This window comes from Stegostoma tigrinum, chromosome 17, assembly GCF_030684315.1.
Source record: "Stegostoma tigrinum isolate sSteTig4 chromosome 17, sSteTig4.hap1, whole genome shotgun sequence".
Lineage (NCBI taxonomy): Eukaryota > Metazoa > Chordata > Chondrichthyes > Orectolobiformes > Stegostomatidae > Stegostoma > Stegostoma tigrinum.
The window spans coordinates 15,485,823-15,504,986 of record NC_081370.1 but is presented as its reverse complement, the minus strand read 5'-3'; the positions used below and the strand labels follow the sequence as shown (position 1 = coordinate 15,504,986).

Below are 19,164 nucleotides of genomic sequence, written 5' to 3'. Positions count from 1 at the left end.
AATTATTATTCATCGGCACATTATTCCAAACAAGGCATTCCAGGTCGTAACAATTGTTACACAACGTGGGAGGAAATTATTGCTAAAAATGCTGGAGATCACAGCCGGTCAGTCAGCATCAGAACGTTAGTTTGCTATCTCGCCACGAATTCTGCCTGACCGGCTGTAATCTCCAGAATTTTTTTTTTGTTTTCAGTAACAATTGTTAACTTGGTTGAAAAGAAATCTCAGTTCTATGAGAAAATTAAAAAGAAAATTAGCGGATGTTGAAACAAAAACTTGCTGAACAAACTCGGGTCTTTTTTTCTCCACAGATGTTGCCAGACCTACTGAGTTTGCCCGGCAATTTCGTTGCTTCCTTCAGTGCTCCTTTTGGTTCTTTTGCCGATTGCCATGCTCTCTTTGAGAATTTCGCTGTCATTTCTGAGACTTATTTTATTGTAAGTTTTTACACTGCCAACGTTAGGTCGATGGGCTCTCGCATTGCAGGTCTAGTGATAATGGGAACTGCGGATGCTGGAGAATCCAAAATAACAAAGTGTGGAGCTGGATGAACACAGCAGGTCCAGCAGCACAAAAGCTGAGATGCTGCTTGGCCTGCTGTGTTCATCCAGCTCCACGCATTGCAGGTCTGTTCCCTTCCCATGTTTTGATTAATGACGTAATCTTTTTAACACCCCAGTCTTCTAGCACGTCCTCCATACCCAAGGAAAATTGGAATTTCTGGTGAGGATCTCTGCAAGTTATATTTTGTTTCTTTCAGTTGCCTGCAGGAGCGAAAGTAGCCCATTCAGCCTCTCGAGCCAGCTCTGTCATGTAATAAGATCACAGTTGATTTGACTGCAATCTTAAATCCACTTTCCAGCCTATCCCTGATAGTCTTTCACCCTCTTGCCAGCAAGACTCTACCTACCCCGGCTTAAAAATCTTTATGGACTCTGCTTCCATTGCCTCTCCAAAGACTGGTGACTCTGGGGGGGAAAGATGCTTCATCTGTTTTAACTGACTGACCACCTATGTTTAAACAGTGACTCCTAGTTTTAGATTCTCCCACCAGAAGAAACATCTCTACAACTACTCTGTCAAGTCCTTTCAAGATCTTGTATGTTTTGATCAAGTTGCCTCTGTCTTGTAAACTCCACTGGATAAAAGCCTAGCCAGCCAATATTTTCTCATTAGACAACCTGCTCATTCCAGGCACTGTACTGCAACGGGTCTAGTAACGGCTGCTCTCTGGTTTGTACCAGAATGTGCTGTTCTAAGAATTTATCCCCTAAAATATTCTATGACCTGTTCTTGGCTTCGTCTGCCTCTGTGACTTTTCTAGTCTGTATCTAGATTAAAATTTTCTGTGATTGATGCTGTGCTTTTTGGACATAGTTGTCATAATTGATGTAGTTAATATTAGGAGGCCTGTACAACAATCACGCAAGTGACATCTTGCCTTTACCATCCTTCATCTCTTGCCAAACCATTTTCACATCTTAAAATTGGTTATCCCTGTCTATTACCATCATTAGCTAACAGAGTCATTAGCTAACAGAGATACCAATCTTGCAGCCATCTCTCTGGCTGTCAGATTGTATCTATTTTGTGTGCATTTGCAGTTCAATTTCTGTTTATTTATTGAAAATTGTGTGCATTAGATAGTGTGTTTAGTTTTATGCATGTTTCTAATCTCCAGCCTTATCTGTTAATTCACTGTTAGATTTGTAGTCTCTACCATTTCTTGAAGAAGCCTATTTATCCTTTCTAAAACTGATATCATTTTTGTGTCGTGAGTTCATTGATCTAGATATATCCAAATTTGATCCCTTCCTCATCATTTTTTTAAGCACAAATTACTCTCTACTTCCCTAGTTACATGGCTCAAATAACATCAACCCAGTATGGTTCAGGTGGTTACCCTGAAGTGCTGATACTACTTTCCCCAATATTGATGCCAGCTTCCCATAGACTAGAACCCACTTGTCTGACATCACTCTGAGCCATGCATTCATCTTCTAATCTGATTTGTCTTGTACCACTTTGTATGAGGTTAAGGTAATTCAGATAATCAGATCCCTAAACAAAATGACTTTTCTGAAACAAACATAAACCAAACTAACTGGAGAAACTTAGCAGGTTTGGCAGCATCTGCTGAGAGAGAGGCGCAGTTAATGTTTCAAGTCCAATGACCATTGATCAGACTAATTTGTTCTAAAGAAGGGTCACTGGTTCTGAAAAGTTGACTGCTTTTTTCCTCCACAGATGCTGCCTGACCTCCTGAGTTTCTCCAGCTATTTCTGTTGTTCACACCAAGATGACTTTTCTACTTCGAGTACTGTCGACCTTTTAGTACTTCTGCTCTATCTACTTCTCTACTACCTCCACCTTTGACGTCAATAGTACTATTTGTGATGACAGATGGAAAGGCTTCAGAAATCAGAATAAGGGCCCTGAACTGAAATGTCAACTGTCCTGCTGTTGTGATGCAGCCTGGCCTGCTGAGTTCCTCCAGCTCCACAGTGTTATCTCTGACTCCAGTATCTGCAGTTTTTCTGAAGAAGAGTCTGGGCCTGAAATGTCAGCCTTCCTGCTCCTCTAATGCTGCTTGGCCTGCTGCGTTCATCCAGCTCTACACCTTGTTATCTCTACTTTAAAGGTAGCCTGTGTATCATAAAGCCAGGGAGGTGATGGCCTAGTGGCGTTATCGCTGGATTGTTAATCCAGAGACCCAGAAAACATTCCAAATCCTGCCACCGCAGATGGTGGAATTTGAAGTCAATAAATATCTGAAATTAAGAATCTAATGATGACAATGGATCCATTGTAAATTGTCAGGAAAAGCCCTTCTGGTAATGTCCTTTAGGGAAGGAAACTGCCTTACCTGGTCGGGCCTACATGTGACTCCTGGCTCACAGCAAAGTGGTTGATGCTTAACTGCCGTCTGGGCAATAAATGCTGCCTAGCCAATGACACCTTCATCTCGTGAATGAATAAAGAAAAAAAACACCTCTTCAATTGGCAGAGAAGAATGAGAGATGAAGAAAGACACCTTAGTAACTGCATAAACAGAACAGAGAGAGATTCTGTGATTTCAAATATGACACTGGAGACCTTATTACTAGAGACTGAACTGTGAGATATTAAGGAGACAGTGAAAACAGTCCTGAAGAAGGTCACTGGACTCAAAACATTAACTTTTTCTCTCTACAGATACTGAAGACCTGCTGAGTTTCTTCAGTATTTTCTGTTCTTGTAACCTCTGAAGCAGTGAGAGTGGACAGACATGAAAGTTAATGCCAAGAGTTTGACACCAAGCACTTATATACAGTTCTGAAAATCAAATAACTTGCGTACATGGTAAAAGGTAGTGGGGCAAAAATATTTTTACTCAACTGTTCAGACACATAATATGGCTTCAAGGCAGGTCGGACTTGAAACTGGACCTTTGGCCTCAGTGCATCTTCAGATGCCATATTCAATTAATAGTACTGCCAAACTCTCTGCCTATGCAATGCATAACATAATAATTACAAAGTTAACAGACAGGCATTCATGTGTTTCCTCTCACTACAATGCACCCACACCTCAGCTTCTAATATACTGTCAGCTATGAAAAGCATGTTACCTAAACACAGACACTTTGCTGTCTCTTACAGAGAAAGCTGACCCCTGATAGACAGCAATAGCAGAAAAACCAGTAGAGATGGATATGTGATAATGGGAACTGCAGATGCTGGAGAATCCAAGATAACAAAGTGTGGAGCTGGACGAACACAGCAGGCCAAGCAGCATCTCGGGAGCACAAAAGCTGATGTTTCGGGCCTAGACCCTTCATCAGAGAAGGGTGATGAAGGGTCTAGGCCCGAAACATCAGCTTTTGTACTCTGAAATGCTGCTTGGCCTGCTGTGTTCATCCAGCTCCACACTTTGTTATCTAGAGATGGATATGGTTTCATGTGATGATCCTCATGGGGGGAGACTGAGGATAATTGAAACATCCATCACTGAGTCCCTAGCCAGTGGCATTACTGTCATAGTTTGTTTGATTCCTCATGATATTACTCAAATCACATCAAATTGTAGAACAATGAAGTTAGTTATGAACTGCAAATGATGTGGCAATGCATCTCATGTTTTCCCACCACCACCAACTCCCACACCTGATTTACACTAAAACTTTCCCTTGTGTATTTATGCCTTCAGATAGCACAAACCTGCTACAATTTTTAATAGAGGTGTCCCATTGGCATTTTTCCAATCCTCTGGTACTTGTCTGGAATCCATGGATTTTTGGGATTTATAAATGCATCTACTATCTCTGTAGCTGTCCCTTTTAGGATCCGAGGAAGCAAGCCATCAGAGCCAGAGGACTTACCTGTCTTCTAGCCCCATTAGTTAGTCTAACACTACTTTAGTGTTGGTACTTGATTCCTCCCCAGTATTCTTTAGTGCTAACGGGATTTTCAAAGTATCTTCCACTGTACATACTGATGCAAAACATACGATTAACTCCTCTGCCTTTTCCATAACGATCTTCCGAGATTCATCTTCTAAGGGGCCTATGTTTACTTACAGTTCTCTTCTTTTTTATATATTTAAAAAGGTTCTGTTGTTACTTGATATTCCTCACAAGTTTGCCCTTGTTGCTTATTTTCTCTTTTTATGATCTGTTTGCTGGGCTCTGGATTGATCAGAGTCTTGGGGGCTATCACTGACTTTTGTCTCCTTTTTAAGTTGTTTCTTTCAGAGATATATTTTGCTGAGAGTCATGAATTATTTCTTAAATATCCGGCACTGCTTGCTTACTGTCATTCCTGCTAATCTATCCGCCTTGTTCACTTAGGCTAATTCTATCCTGACTTCATTCTAGTTCCCTTTACAGAGTCATAGAAATGTACAGCTTGGAAACAGACCCTTTGATCCAACTTATCCATGCTGTCCAGGTATCCTAAGTTAATCTAGTCCCATTTGCCAGTATTTGGCCTGTATCCCTCTAAAACATCCCCATCCATGTATATACCTGGATGTTGCAATTGTACCAGCCTCTACCGCTTCCTCTGGCATTTCATTCCATATATGCACCACCATCTGCATGATAAAGTTACCCATTAGATCCCTTTAAACCTTTCCTCTCTCACCTTAAATATATGCCCGTTAGTTTTGATCTCCCCTACCCTGGGAAAGAGATCTTTTGGCTATTCACCTTCTCCAATGCCTGTTATGATTTTATAATCTTGTATGAGATCATCTGTCAGCCTCCAACACTCCAGGGAAAACAGCCCCAACCTATTCAGCCTTTCCCTATAGCTCAAACCCTCCAACTCTGGAAACATCCTTGTAAATCTTTTCTGCACGCTCGAGTTTAAACAACATCCTTCCTGTAGCAGGGTGACCAGAATGGAATGTAATGTTCTAAAAGTGGCCTTACCAATGTCCTTGAAAGCTGCAACAGGACGTCATGACTCCTTTACTCAAAGCGCTGACCAATTAAGGCAAGCATATCAAATGCCTCCTTCACCAATGTCTACCTACAAGTTCACATTTAAGGAACTATGCACCTGCACCCCTAGGCCCCTGTTCGGCAATATTTCCCAGGGCCCTACCATTAACTATCTAAATCCTGCCTTGGTTTGCCTTACCAAAACACAACACCTCACATTTATCCAAATTAAATCCCATCTGCCACTCCTTGGCCCATTGGCCCATCTGATCAAGGCCCCATTGTATTCAGAGATGCTGCTTCCTTACTTTTCACTGAAATCTAGAGCTTGTTTATGCGACCATTTCCAAAGCTGACTTTATCAAAAAAACAGAGTTGCAAAGGTGCCAGGATGGAGGCAAGGTCATGTGTGAACGTTCCGTAGTAAAGTATCAGCCCAAGAAATGACCCAACCTCCTGGATAGATATGGGAGCCAGGGCACATTTGACTGGCCTCACTTTCTTCTGATGGGTGTAACCAGGTCTCGGCAACTCTGTAACCCTAAGTAGATCACTTGGGGTCATGGAACACCTTTTTCCATTCTTGCGCATGTGCCCACCTTTCAAAAAAAAGCCTTGGGTCTGAATCCAAAATCTAAGCGTTCCTTGCCAGTTTTCCCTATTATTAGAACACCAGCTAGGTGAGTGGTGACTTGAGGTAGACCTTCGAAAGTGTTCTAAATTGTACAGGCTAACAATATCCCAAATGGTGGTCTCATATATTGGTCCAAGCCCTTATGGGTATTAATTATGGTATAGTTTTGGGAATCTTCATCTAAATGCAATTTCATGTAAGTGTGGTGTGTGTTTAGCTTCATGAAGTGCAGCCTCCTGCTGCCATATATGCATATAAATCCTGGTGAGTTAAGTATTTATCAAGCTACTAGAAACAGTTTACCATTTGTTTACAATCCCCAGAAACATGAACCAACCTGTCAGGCTTTACAATCAGTATGACTGCTGCTTATTCCACAAGCTGGACTGGTTTGATGATTCCCTCACTTTCCAACCTTCTGATTTCTGCCTGTAATGGGCAAGCCTTGCAGAATCGTGGAATTGCTTCCTGGTCAGCATGCTAGGTAGCCTTAGTTCTTCTGATAGTTCCAAGACCTTCCTGTAAAACTTCTGGGTAATTAATTAGGACTTCACTCAGGCAGCCATTTTCTAACTAAAACCAATCTAAGTGAATCTCTTGCAACCAATTTCATCCCATCCAACTTGGACCCGAGCCTTTTACTACAATTAGTGGTAAGTGAATCATTGCTTTTCATAAGAGACTGGAACCGAAGTTATACCCTTAATCTGTAGAGGTTACCCAGTATAGATTCTCAGTCTAGCCGAAGTCTTGTGTAAATTTAAGGGCTGGATTCCAGAGCAATACTAGTCCAGATCCAGTTCAGTATCAACCTCCATTAGAACCAGATAACCATTTAACCAGATGTTTATTTTGATAATTGGTTCTGATTTGGATATTCCTAAGCAATTCCAAATCATCTTTAGATAGATGAATTTCCTGGATACTGACCTGTGTAATATTACACAATTTATGTCTCTGAACTCCTCTAGCTGTCTTGAGTCCACAAACTGGCAGCAACTACAATACTTTGCTGGCAGGATCCTGAAGAAAATTTTAAACAAATGACCGAGGCTTGGCTTTGTTTTGGGGTTTTGCTGTGGGCTGAGCTAGAGTTCCTCTGAGCAGGATATCTCCTGAGTGAGGCAATGCACTTGCCTACACACAAGTAGTGTCCCCCAAGCCCAGTTGAACTGGTGAGGCCTCCACTTCCATCAGAGTACCCTATAACACATACGCTCCACATGCTTCATTTTTTTATGCTAAAGCCAGTTGTAGTGCCTGTTTGAAGTTCAGTTGAACTTCAGATAATAGGTGTCTTTGTATAGTTACATCATTAATCCCACATTCTAATTGGGCTCTAAGCATCTTATTAAGGGTTAATCTAAATCCCAGGCTTCTGAGTGTCATCTAAACCTATTCAAAAATCCCAGTACGAATTCCCCTGATTCATTAATTAGCAAATGAAAACAACAGTATTTTCAAATTGAAGAGGCATGCAGCCGTAATATTCCTGAAAAATGTCTGTCCATTCTGACAGATTTTAGTGTTTGCAACTGCACAAACTGTCAGCAGAATTACTCCTTGCTTTTCATCTGACACAATTGTCAATTGCCCAGGAAAAAATAATGCGTTCTTTCCACATGCTGAGGCCAGTTTTGACAACAGATTGAACAAGCCAAGCTTCCCAAACTAAGGCATGATGTAAGCTACGCTTACCCCAACTCAAAGACAACTGTTCTGAGTGTGTTTCTTCAGGTTCATGCTCTACCCTTGTTACCACTGACATGACTTCAGAGGCCAATTTCCCATCTCCTAGTCATCCTTTATTTACATGTGACCAGTCCTTGACTTTAGTACTACTTCTTTAGAGTCAGCTCTCAGAATGGCAGTAACTCTGATAGTCCCCTTTTTATTTGTCAGCAAGGACACTCTGGAGGACCATACTCTGTGATGTCCAGCTGGCTGACCTTGTTACAATTATTATATTCCCACTCCCCTCCTAGGCCGCTTCTATAAGTTCCTCTTGAGTCTTAAGCAAATTTCCTAAGTCATGCAAACCATCTTCCATTTCTGAGTGACTTTATCTGATGCCAGATGACCATTTTGAGACAAAGCTGGGAATCACCCTGTCATGCCTCCCAGATGTTTTACCGTGCTCTCCCACCTTCATTTCTGCCACTTGCCAGTACAATGCTGTGCAATATTTCTGGAAATGCCAGTTAGTTGAACCTGGATATTGCAGTTGGCAATGCTACTCACAAGTGAAATCAGCTAAGGTTCTGGATTTAATATCCAGAGCCCTTCATCAAATCAAGGGTGAGTTCTCTCATTCAAGGACACAGGCCAACAATACAGCTTCTGCCATTATTCCAATTGAGAAGATGATTGCAGAAGCTGAGAATTGAATCAAGCTGTTTCTGAACTATGTTATTCAGTGTTAGATATCCTTTCTGAACTATCAAGGAATAAATATTTAAAGTATATTTTATATTTAAAGAATTATAGATCTGAGGGAGTTTACATGAAACAAACACACAGTTCCTACAAGAAATGCTCAAGGTATGTCAATGCTACAGGTGCATACAGGGTTTGAAGACTGGCTAAACTTAGTTCCTTAAGATACTAGATAACCATTAAGATACCTGAATGTTTTGAAAAACATTGGATTTGTAACTTTTCTTTCCAAAGTCTCCTTCTTCTGTCAGAACAGTGAAAACGATGTTAGTTTTGTCCAGAACATTTAGTTTGGAGTCGTAAATACCATTAACTCAACGACTATGATAATTGCATTATATATTAAGCAAGATAATGTGTTGTTGTCTTGTAGTTAATGAAGGATCTGGTCAATTTCAAACCCTTTCTTCTGATGTACTGCTCTGACAAATCTTGATTTCAGGTACAATGATTTGTTATGAAATACTTGGGTCATAAGTCCATGGTGTATTATTGATTTGATGATGACTGGATTGAAATTCAGATAACCATTTCACTCTTGTTTTGAAATGACTGGTGATTAAATTGCTAATTATATGTTTTTGTTTGAATGCTTCCATCAGCAGTGAAATTTGAGTTTTCTGTACGCTACACTACAGGAACATCAAAAAGTGGCTTTTCTGGATATAAAATTACGTCTTTGTATATGCCAGAGAATATCATTTCCATAGAGAAGATAATTGAACCTTTCATTACTTTATTGTGCAAAGTTGCTTTAAATTTGCTATATCTAAATCCTGTTTGTAATTAGCTGGCTCAGAACCTCACAACATCTTAATGCTGTTTTATGTTCTCTTAGTTTAAAGTTTCCTTAAGCTTTTAAATTCAATTATTACAAAGTTGTATTCTTGTGCTTGCTTAATAAGTTTTTAAACTCTTATTAAGACATTCTGTATTCTTTTCTAATAAAGCTTTATGTTCTGTATTATAGCAATACTGTATTGTGTCAATGCTTTTCATTTTAAATTCTGCTAAATAGCAATCTCCGACATTTTGGGGGTTTCATTATCTTTTTCACATTCACATTACTAGTTGCTCCTTTCTGTGGGCAAAGTAGAATCTTCTTTGCTTTTTGTAGCCTAGTTGGAGTTTTCCAGCTTCTTCACAAGCAAAAAGGGTGTTTTCCCACCTTTGACAAACTAAAACACAATGCATATTCTTTTCCACAATTTCTTTAAATGAAATTCTTTGGCTGCAGTCATAATAGAGTTTCCCATCAAATTAGTTTTAAATTAGCCATATTAAAAGGTAAATTCGCCATAGTCCTACCTGAACATTAAAGAGAGACAGCGGTTGCTGGCTTAACTTGAGGGACACCAGGGCTCCGACAAGGGGAGAGGTTACAAAGGAAGGTCCTTTGTGGTAATCTCAGCCAGTGTAGGAATTGAACCTGAGATAGTAGGAAATGCAGATGTTGGCGAATCTGAGATGACAAGGTGTAGAGCTGGATGAACACAGCAGGCCAAGTAGCATCAGAGGAGAAGGAAAGCTGACGTTTTGGGCCTAGACCCTTCTTTAGAAATTCATTTCTGAAGAAGTGTCTAGGTTGGAAATGTCGGCCTTCCTGCTTCTCTGATGCTGCTTGGCCTGCTGTGTTCATCCAGCTCTACACCTTGTTATCTGGGAATTGAACCTACCCTGTTGGCATCACTCTGCATTGCAAAGCAGCCATCCAGCCAACTAAGTTAACTGAAGCCCTATCAGTCTTAAAATTATTGTTACTAACTTCATGTGTCAGACTCTTATGTTGTAAGTTCTTTTCATTTGCCCTTTTGATGCTATCAATCTGGTCCACAATGTTCCCAATGATGCACTTTCAGTATAGGTTAATTTAATGGCCATTGAAGTTGTTACTGTAAATGTGCCTCATGGAGTGTGCTCAATATGACAATATCACCTATCACAAGTGGTAAATGGTCCTCTTTACTTTCTATAACTACCAGTCCTTTGGTCTTTTGCACCATCAGTTTAAGGTATTTTTTCCTTTCCATAGGGCCCTTTACTTTTATTTCTGGAGTACCAAACCTGTTGTTTTACAACCAAACCATGAATGAGATCAAGTAATGTAACTGCAATGTGGTTAGTCTTTTTGCACTATTCTTGTCTCCCACTGTCATTCCTGTGCCTCTTACCAGCTCTCTGATGTGAAGGTTTTAGCTGGCAGTCATGTTTTTATGCTGCAGTTCTTTCCAAGCTCTTCAGACTGCATCTCTGTTTCTAGGCTAGCAGTTGTTGACTGTCTGAAGCAGTAAAGTTTTACATGAAATAAACTCACTTCCGAAACTTTTCTTGGGCCAAATGACTTTTTTTCACCATTGTTATCTTGAGGCATTTATGTATTGATCCCTACTGTTGATCACGCTATCGCGTGTTGCAGTACCAACCATTGGCAGTTATGGTTGCGATAGAGTACTACCAGCAATCCCCCTTTTCTACTCTTAAATGAAACAACTTAAATGAGTTAGATGACCCTATGTGGGGCAAAATCAACCAATCAATGGAAACTAAAAGAAATGCAATAGAAACTTACTGAAACAAAAACTTAAGAAAAATAAATTAAAATGTCACTTGGAAGGGTGGATGTGGCAATAACTGTCTTTGCCATGCTCCCTTATATACATGTTTACCTTCCTCTTAATTGCATCTCTGCTATTCATCTAAACCACTTCCTTTGGGCATAAGTGCCACATTCTTCCCATTGTCTGGTTTAAAAAAATCCTCTTTTCCCTCCTATGGCTGAAGGCCGGTTCAGCTCGTAATGGTAGAGGATAAACAAATAGCCTTAACAAGAGGCATTTGTCTTAAGATTTTGTTTATTGCTTCTTAGCATTAGATGCAAGTGGCATTAGCTGGTTAGACATTATTGTTAACACTAACCAGAGCTAGGGATGATATATCTGATCCTATCAGGATCCAGAACAAGACTCCTTGAGAATTATTTACTCAAGATTGCTGATAATATTGGATTGAGTGGGGCCTAAAACAATCTTTAACATTAACCCTTTCAAAACTATGATTTTAGCCAATAACGTTATGAAAATGTAAATGATGCTGTGAGCCCAAGTTCTGCTGGGCTTAAAATAGTATATACATTTGAACAAAATGTGGGTGTGGTAGCAGAATGTTTATGTGACTGGAGTAATGATCCAAAAATATGAATTGGGAGATAAAGTTTGGTCTTTTAATATCTAAGGTAATTTGGCGAAGAACCCCAAGTGATCCTCCTTTTTTCCTCCAGAGTTGTCAGTAAGAGAAGAATGTCCAGTTGGATGGCCATAGTTCTCATAATATGAGAACAACTATATAATTCCTGGCAGATAACTAAAGATTCCTTGACAGACAACCTCCAGAGAGAGCAGTTTTAAAGCTTTGGTAGTAAAAGCAAACAACTGCAATGAAAGGGCAGCTTAAAAAAAAGCAAAGTTCAGCTACTACTTTAATGAGTGAACTGACTACATTTTAAACAAGGGATCTCAACTCTCAAGACCATTATACGTTCGGAGTGACTGCATTGTTATAGTGGTACATTATGTGCCTTTTGGAAGTTCATATATATATATTAATCACACTAATCTTACCAGCTTTCTGTATTACTTCAAGGAATTTAATCAAGTTCAACATCTGTGAATAAATTTTAACATATCCGCCCTGACTTTATTAACCCATGCTCCTCCAAATGCCAACTAATTTTCTCATAGGTTATTGTCTGCAAGTGTTTCCACAGCTGACAGTCAGCTACCGGCTTGTTGTTACCAGGCTTAAACTCTGTCCTTTGCAAAGAAGAGTTAAAATTTGCAATCTTCCACTCTCCTGGCATACCCTCAAGTACAAATTGGTTGGAAGAAGTCCTCGTGATTTCTAACCTTGCTTCCCTTAGTAACTTTGCTTCCTAGCTCGGATTAAGTGTTAGTGCACAGTAATGTCACTGGACTAATAATTTAAAGGTGATGCCCTGGAGAAACAAGTTTAAATTTCACAATTGCAGTCGATGAAATTTAAATTCAATTAATTGAAAAGCTAATCTCGGTAATGGTGACCATGACAATTATTGTTGGTTGTAAAAACCCATCTGGCCCTTCAGGAATAGAAATCCCATGTCCTTACCTGGTCTGATTTACATGTGACTCCAGATCCATTATGACTGACTCTTAATTGCCCTCTGAAATGCCTCCAGCAAGCCAGTTTTGGCAATTCAAAATGGCCAATTAATGCTAATCCAGCCAGTGACACCCACATCCCCAGAATGAATAATAATAAAACCATACAGTGAGCAAATTAGATTGGGAATGGTAGTCAAGGAAATGTGTTCATAATGTATTGGGGCAATTTCTATGAACTGTACATTCTGCAGCAAACCAGGAAGCAGGTGTTTCAGCAGGTGTTTCTACACCTGGTAGTTTTATTTTTATTCGTTCACTGAGGGGTGTCGCTGGCTAGGCCGCATTAATTGCCCATCCTAGAGAGCACTTAAGAGCCACCGGCATTGCTATAGGTCTGACTCGGATATAGGCCAGTAAGGTAAGGATGGGCCATTATCACAAGATAAGGATGGCACTTTCCTTCCCTAAAACACATTAATAAACCAGATGGGGTTTTCCAACAATTGACAGTTAATTCATGGTCATTAGACTTTTAATTCCATTTTTTTCACTGAATTCAAATTCCACCATCTGCTGTGGTAGGATTCAAACTCAGGTTCCCAGATCGTTACCTGGGCCTCTGGATTAATAGCTCAGTGATAATGCCACTAGACTATAGCCTCATGAAGTGGCATACTAGTGAATTGCAAGTGAATTGACATAGTATTCTCGGGAAGAGACTAGTTGAGACACAGTGCAGATATTTAAGGGAATAGTTCAGAATAAGTATGTCCTTACTATTAAGAAAAATCCTAAAGGGAAAACCCACCATCCATAGCTACCTAAGAAAGCTAGGGAAGGCATGCAACTGAGTAGCAGGTCAGATGATTGGTGAGAATGTATAGAGTGGTAGAGAATAACTAAGGTTAAAAGAAAAAGTATTACTCATGACTTTGCTGTCATCAGCATTGATGTAAATTGCATTAGCATGCATCCCTATGAGACTCCACTCATCACATCTTACCAAATCAGGCAAAGACCAATTCATTCATACTCTGTTTTCTGTTGGTCAATCTTCTATCCATGTTGCCCACTACACCAGAGTTTTTTATTTTTCACAATAACCTTCAATGCCCAGCTTATCAAATGCTTTCTGGAAAACCAAGTACAATGTATCTACAGGTTCCTTTATACACTTCGTATGGTACTTCAAAGAAGTAGAATAGACAGATTAAGTGTATGGGATGAATCACTCTAGAAATGTAATAACAGGTGGCAACACTTTCTGCAGGAACTTGAAAAGGAAAAGAGTAAGATGTGTACATATTGGACCTCTAGAGACTGAGAATAGGGAGTCAAAAGTAGATAATAAGGAAATGGCAGAAGAATTTATCAAATATTTTGCTTTGTCTTCTCTATAGCAAATGCAAAAAAAAATCAGTAATAGCTGAAAATCAGGAGGCAGAAAGCAGAGAGTAACCTAGTGAAATTACAATCACAGGGAATGCAAACTGATGTGGCTGTAGGCTGACAAGTCTCCATTTCTGGATGGATTTCACCTGAGGGCCTTAAAAGAGGGAGCTAGTGAGGTATCAGATGCTTTGGTGTTCATTTTCCAAAATTCTCTTGTACAGGAGCATTCCACCAGACTGGAAAGTAATAAATGTAACCCCTGTCTTCAAATAGAGAGAGAGAGAAAACAGGAAATTGTAGACTAGTCAGGTTGATATTTATTATGGGGAAAATTTTAGGATTGATCAGAAACGAGGTTATAACTGGATATTTAGAAATACTCAGTAAAATTGGGAAAAGTCAACATGGATTTGTAAAAAGGAAAAATGTTTAATTCCTCTATTCAACTTCTTTGTCATGAGATAGCTGGTGTTAAGCCTTCTCGAAATTGATGAATACAACCTTCATGTTTTGTTGGCCGTCAGATATTTGTCCATCACTTGTCACAAAGCAAAAGTGGCACTGGTGGTGGTTCTCCTGGGCATCAATCTAAGCCGGCCCTCATGGATTTCGACTAATTCTCTCAGTCCATGGTCTTCCATGACTTTCTCCCATCTCTTGAAGGCGTATGATAGACAATGTTTGTTTCGGAGTCTGCATCATGTCCTGAAAATGGAGTGAAGTTTGCAGAGAAGGGGAGCTTTGTAAAGAAAGACAAGATTTCCCCACAGAAGCCTCTGTCGTTTACTGCTTAGTTGTAAGATGAAAGAGTAGAGGACTTTATTAGAATAGCAGGACTCCTGATGGTGCAATTCATTACTTTGTAGCCCACCAGAAACAGGGAAAGTTACGAGTCTGGAAGAGACATAATTTTTAAGTGATGCAGTGAATGTAGCCTGCTATTCTGGCAGTAGCCACATTCCCTTCATTCATAGCCTCGTAGCCAGCCATCCAAGGAACTCTGGCTCAGACTGTGCTCACTTTCAGCTGTTGAGAATGTATCTACTCTGCACTTGATCCAATTGACAGTGAAGGCCTCCTATAATTCACTCCCTATTTGGCCTGCCTATTTCTGATTCCACTCCACCCACCCCAGATCCTTTTTCAACTTACTTTTCTAGTTAATTACTTTTGTGCTTGACTCCACTTTGCCTATCTTCCCACAACAGTTCTATACTCTGTAGGTGCAGGAACATTAAACTAAGTTCCTGGGCTTGAACACAGGCCTATAGACACTGAGGTAAGGAAACTATCACTGTACCACAGACCCTTCTTATAAGTTTCCATTTTTTATGCTCATTTATTCTTTTTTATTCATTTATTCAATCATTCTCATTTATTCACTTTTCATTCATTCACTTTTATTCTTTTATTAGTTTTGGTTTGGAGCTGTGAACTGGGAACTGTGAGGTAAAGATCACTTTTGGACTGTGGGTAACAACTTATGTTAAAAAGAAAACAAACCAAAACAGGCTTTTGTTTATTCCTGAGGTTAGGCCTGGAAGTTAATTTCAGGTTGGTTCTTGACCACAAAGTTCTATAGACACTTCACTGAGGAAGAGCAATATATGCATAAACAGATAGCAGAAGTTGGCTATTAATGAGGTTAGTACCTGCGAGTTGGTTCCAGCAAGTCTGAAAAAAATGTTTTGCACAAGAGGGTAGCAGATTTTGAATAGTAACTGGGACCTTGTGGAAGAAACAGTCAGTCTCTCAGGGTGTGGTCAGAATTTTAATCAGGTTTTGAACTGTTTTCTGAGAGAAAATCTGGCTGTTGATGCTGCAGCATGAAGATTTGAAAGCTCCCTGCCTAACATCCCAATGAGTAGCTTTTGGAAGCTCAGAGTACAGAAAGCTAAGTTATAAGCCTTTATCCACATGAACAGTAATGGTAACCCTGATTGGCATATTCAGAAAATCAACCAATAATCCATTATCTATGCCTATGGAACAATGCATCGTGAGAAACACTTTAGTAACCTGGCCAGTTTTGTTATTTTCTTTTATTTATTCCTTATCTGTGTTTGTTTGTATGCCCATCTTTTGTGTAAATGGGACTGATAACAAAGGTTTTTGGGTGTATGGCATAGACCAATTACATTAATTTGTTATTTAATTTTGCTGTACTACAATTATTGTGTTGTTAATATATTATTCAGCTTTTTTATTTAAGCGACAAACTGATGTTGCTCATTGATTATTTCCAGAGTCTATTCAAAAAGGTCTGGTTAGTAACCACTGAGGTGAATTTTCAGAGTTTTTGAAGATTTAATTTTAGTATGTTTGCAAGTACTGAGGTAAAAAGGCTAATTTGGTTTAGCTGTCTGTTTCTGTCAATTATTTAATTGGAGTTGGAAATAGTCCTGCAATACTCTGTAATTTATCAGATAAATATTTCATTATCTCATTTATTTGCTGTTTATGGGGCCTTGTTGTGTGAAAACTGGAAGTCATGCTTTCACACACAACAACAGTGACAACGTTTCAAAGCAATTGTTTGGTTATGAAGGATTCGGGGCCATCCTAAGGAGATGAAGGGATGCTGTTTAAAATTAACATGCATTTTCTTTTACCAAGTTCCATTCTTTTCCATACTGACATTATGTACATATCTATATTTAAAATACCTGTTATATAATTAGAAGTTTTGTGTCCAGCAGATGTTTGTTGGACCCCATTTTTGACAGCCTCATGACAGAATCCTCAGACTTCAACTTGAAAGGACAAGCAATGATTGCCTGAAAGAAGGATTTGTAGAAATTTTTTTAATGAATGGGGCTTCCCATATGAGCTGGTAAATTAGTTCATTATTAATTGGCTGGATAAGCATGAATGGATGAAAACATTCAAATCCCATTTATTAGCTATTCATTGTCAGGGTAACTTTATATCTATTTTTAAGTACAAAATATTTCCTTTGTTTGGAACATTTTTGATTAATAGACAGCTGCATGTCGTCTGAATTAAACCAGTTCATCAATAAGGATATAATGAAGCTTTGAATTATTTACCAATTTCTCATTAATACTGAGTTTAACAATAGACACTGTACAGCGTCAGTAAAGAAAATAGTTCACTTTGGGTCTCCTGGCAAATACTTACAGGAGATACAGAAGCTATGGTTCTCCGAAAGTGGAGTCACAGTTAGACAGGACAGTGAAGAAGACTTTTGGCACACTGGCCTTCGTCAGTCACGGCATTGAGTATAGCAGTTGGGAAGTTATTTTGCAGTTGTAGAGGACATTAATGAGGCCATACTTGGAGTATTATATTCAGTTTTGGTCACCTTGCTATAGAAGGATGTTATTAAAATGGAAAGAGTGCAGAAGAAATTTACAAAGATGTTGCCAGGACTCAAGGGACTGAGTTGTAGGGAGAGGTTAGACAAGCCACGACTTTTTTCTTTAGAGCATAGGAAACTGAGGGGGGATCTTATAGAAGTGTATAAGATCATGAGAGGTGTGGATAGGGTGAATGCACTCAGTCTTTTTCCCAGGGTTAGGGAATCGAGGACTAGAGGACATTCAGTTAAGGTAAGGGGAACAAATACATGGGAACCTGAGGGGCCATTTTCTTTTACAGAGCGGGTAGTATGCATATGGAATGAGCTGCCAGCGAATGTGGTTGAGGCAGGCACCTTGACAATGTTTAAAAGGCACTTGGACAAATGCATGGATAGGAAAGGTTTAGAAGGAAATGGGCCAAGTGCAGGGGTTGGTGTGGATGGATACTTCATTGGCATGGATCAGTTTGGGCTGAAGGACCTGTCTCCATGCTGTAGGACTCTACGACTCTATTGTTTTTTTTCATTTTCCCTTTGGAAAAGAGTTCTGTTTAAATAAAAATAGAAAATATTGACAAAACTCAGAATATCGGGCAGCATCTGTGGAGAGAGAAATGGAGTTCACATTTCAGGTTGATGACCTTGCATCAGAATTAGAATATATTAGAAATATATCAATTTTTAAGAACATGCAGAACCAGGATAAAAAGTGGGCGAGGGCAAGAAATAACACAAGTGAAGTCCTGTGATAGGGTAGATGGCAGGTACAACTAGACAACAAAATGGTTGATGGTGTGCAAAAAAGTGTTGTTAAAGGTAGTTCTAATGGAGATGTAAAGGTTCGGTGCAGAATAATTATCAACACCAACTCTGAGGGAAATTAGTGCAATTGTTATAATCTAATTAGATTGTTGTGAACCCCATAAGACTAAACCATGAAGTGCCTAAGTGAAAGATGAGGTGATGTTATTCAAGTCTCATTGACCTTCATGGGAACAATGTAGAAAACCACTGACAGATGTCGGAATGGGATGGAGGAATAAATAGCAAGCAGCTGGAAGCTCAGGCCTTCTATGCAATGAATAATTATACTTCTTTCCTAGTCCATCTGTTCAGAGGTGTTATTACACACCCTAGAACAGGTGGGACTTGAACCGAGGTCTCATGGCTCAGAGTTAGGGACACTAACACTGTGTCACAAAAGCTTCTTGGATAATTATACCAAGCTGAAAGTGTAAGTTGTTTTACCTGGAAAAAATGGGGCTTTGAACAATCACAAAGGACAAGGTGAAAGGGTATATATTGCACCACTTGCAGTTGCATGTGACTGTAGGTGGATAAGCAAAGTTGTATTTAAATGCTTTTCTATGAAGCAAGATGTCATCATGTTGTGATGAAGAATAGTTAAAATGCTGCTGAGCTAGCTTGACTCAGCAATTTGTCAATTTGACTCAGGTAGTAAGCACCTTGGACATTGTGCAGTGCGAGAGCACTGCTGTCGGAAAATCAATAAATATTTTGGATCAATGCGCCACTGTTGGCCATGCCTTTAGTACCTAGGTTCCAAGCTCTGGTTTTCTAACATCCAGCAATTCACCTTTCTTTCTTCCTTTGAAACACTTATTCAACCTTACCTTTTCATAAAGCTTTTGGTGTTTATGTGGATTGGTGGCATATTTTGTTTTGAATGCTGTGATGTGCCTTGGAATGTTTCATTATGTTAATGACACTGCATAAATATAAGTTCAAAAATTGATAATTTTATCTGTAGGAGGGAGAAAGACATGTATGGAGTGTATGAGTTATATAATAA

The 19,164-nt window shown here is 39.4% G+C and overlaps 1 protein-coding gene across 4 annotated transcripts in view; it reads left to right on the top strand.

Annotated features, from left to right (window-relative positions):
- The window catches only part of slc22a18 (solute carrier family 22 member 18), a 99,776-nt gene that overhangs the window by 1,019 nt on the left and 79,593 nt on the right, over window positions 1-19,164 (top strand). For 2 of the 4 annotated variants that reach the window (XM_048545129.2, XM_048545130.2), the window contains exon 2: window positions 315-440. The exons of the other annotated variants lie outside the window; for them this stretch is intronic. In XM_048545129.2, the coding sequence (XP_048401086.1) occupies window positions 315-440 (126 nt within the window). The remainder of the gene's footprint in view (window positions 1-314; window positions 441-19,164) is intronic. 4 annotated transcript variants of the gene reach the window in all.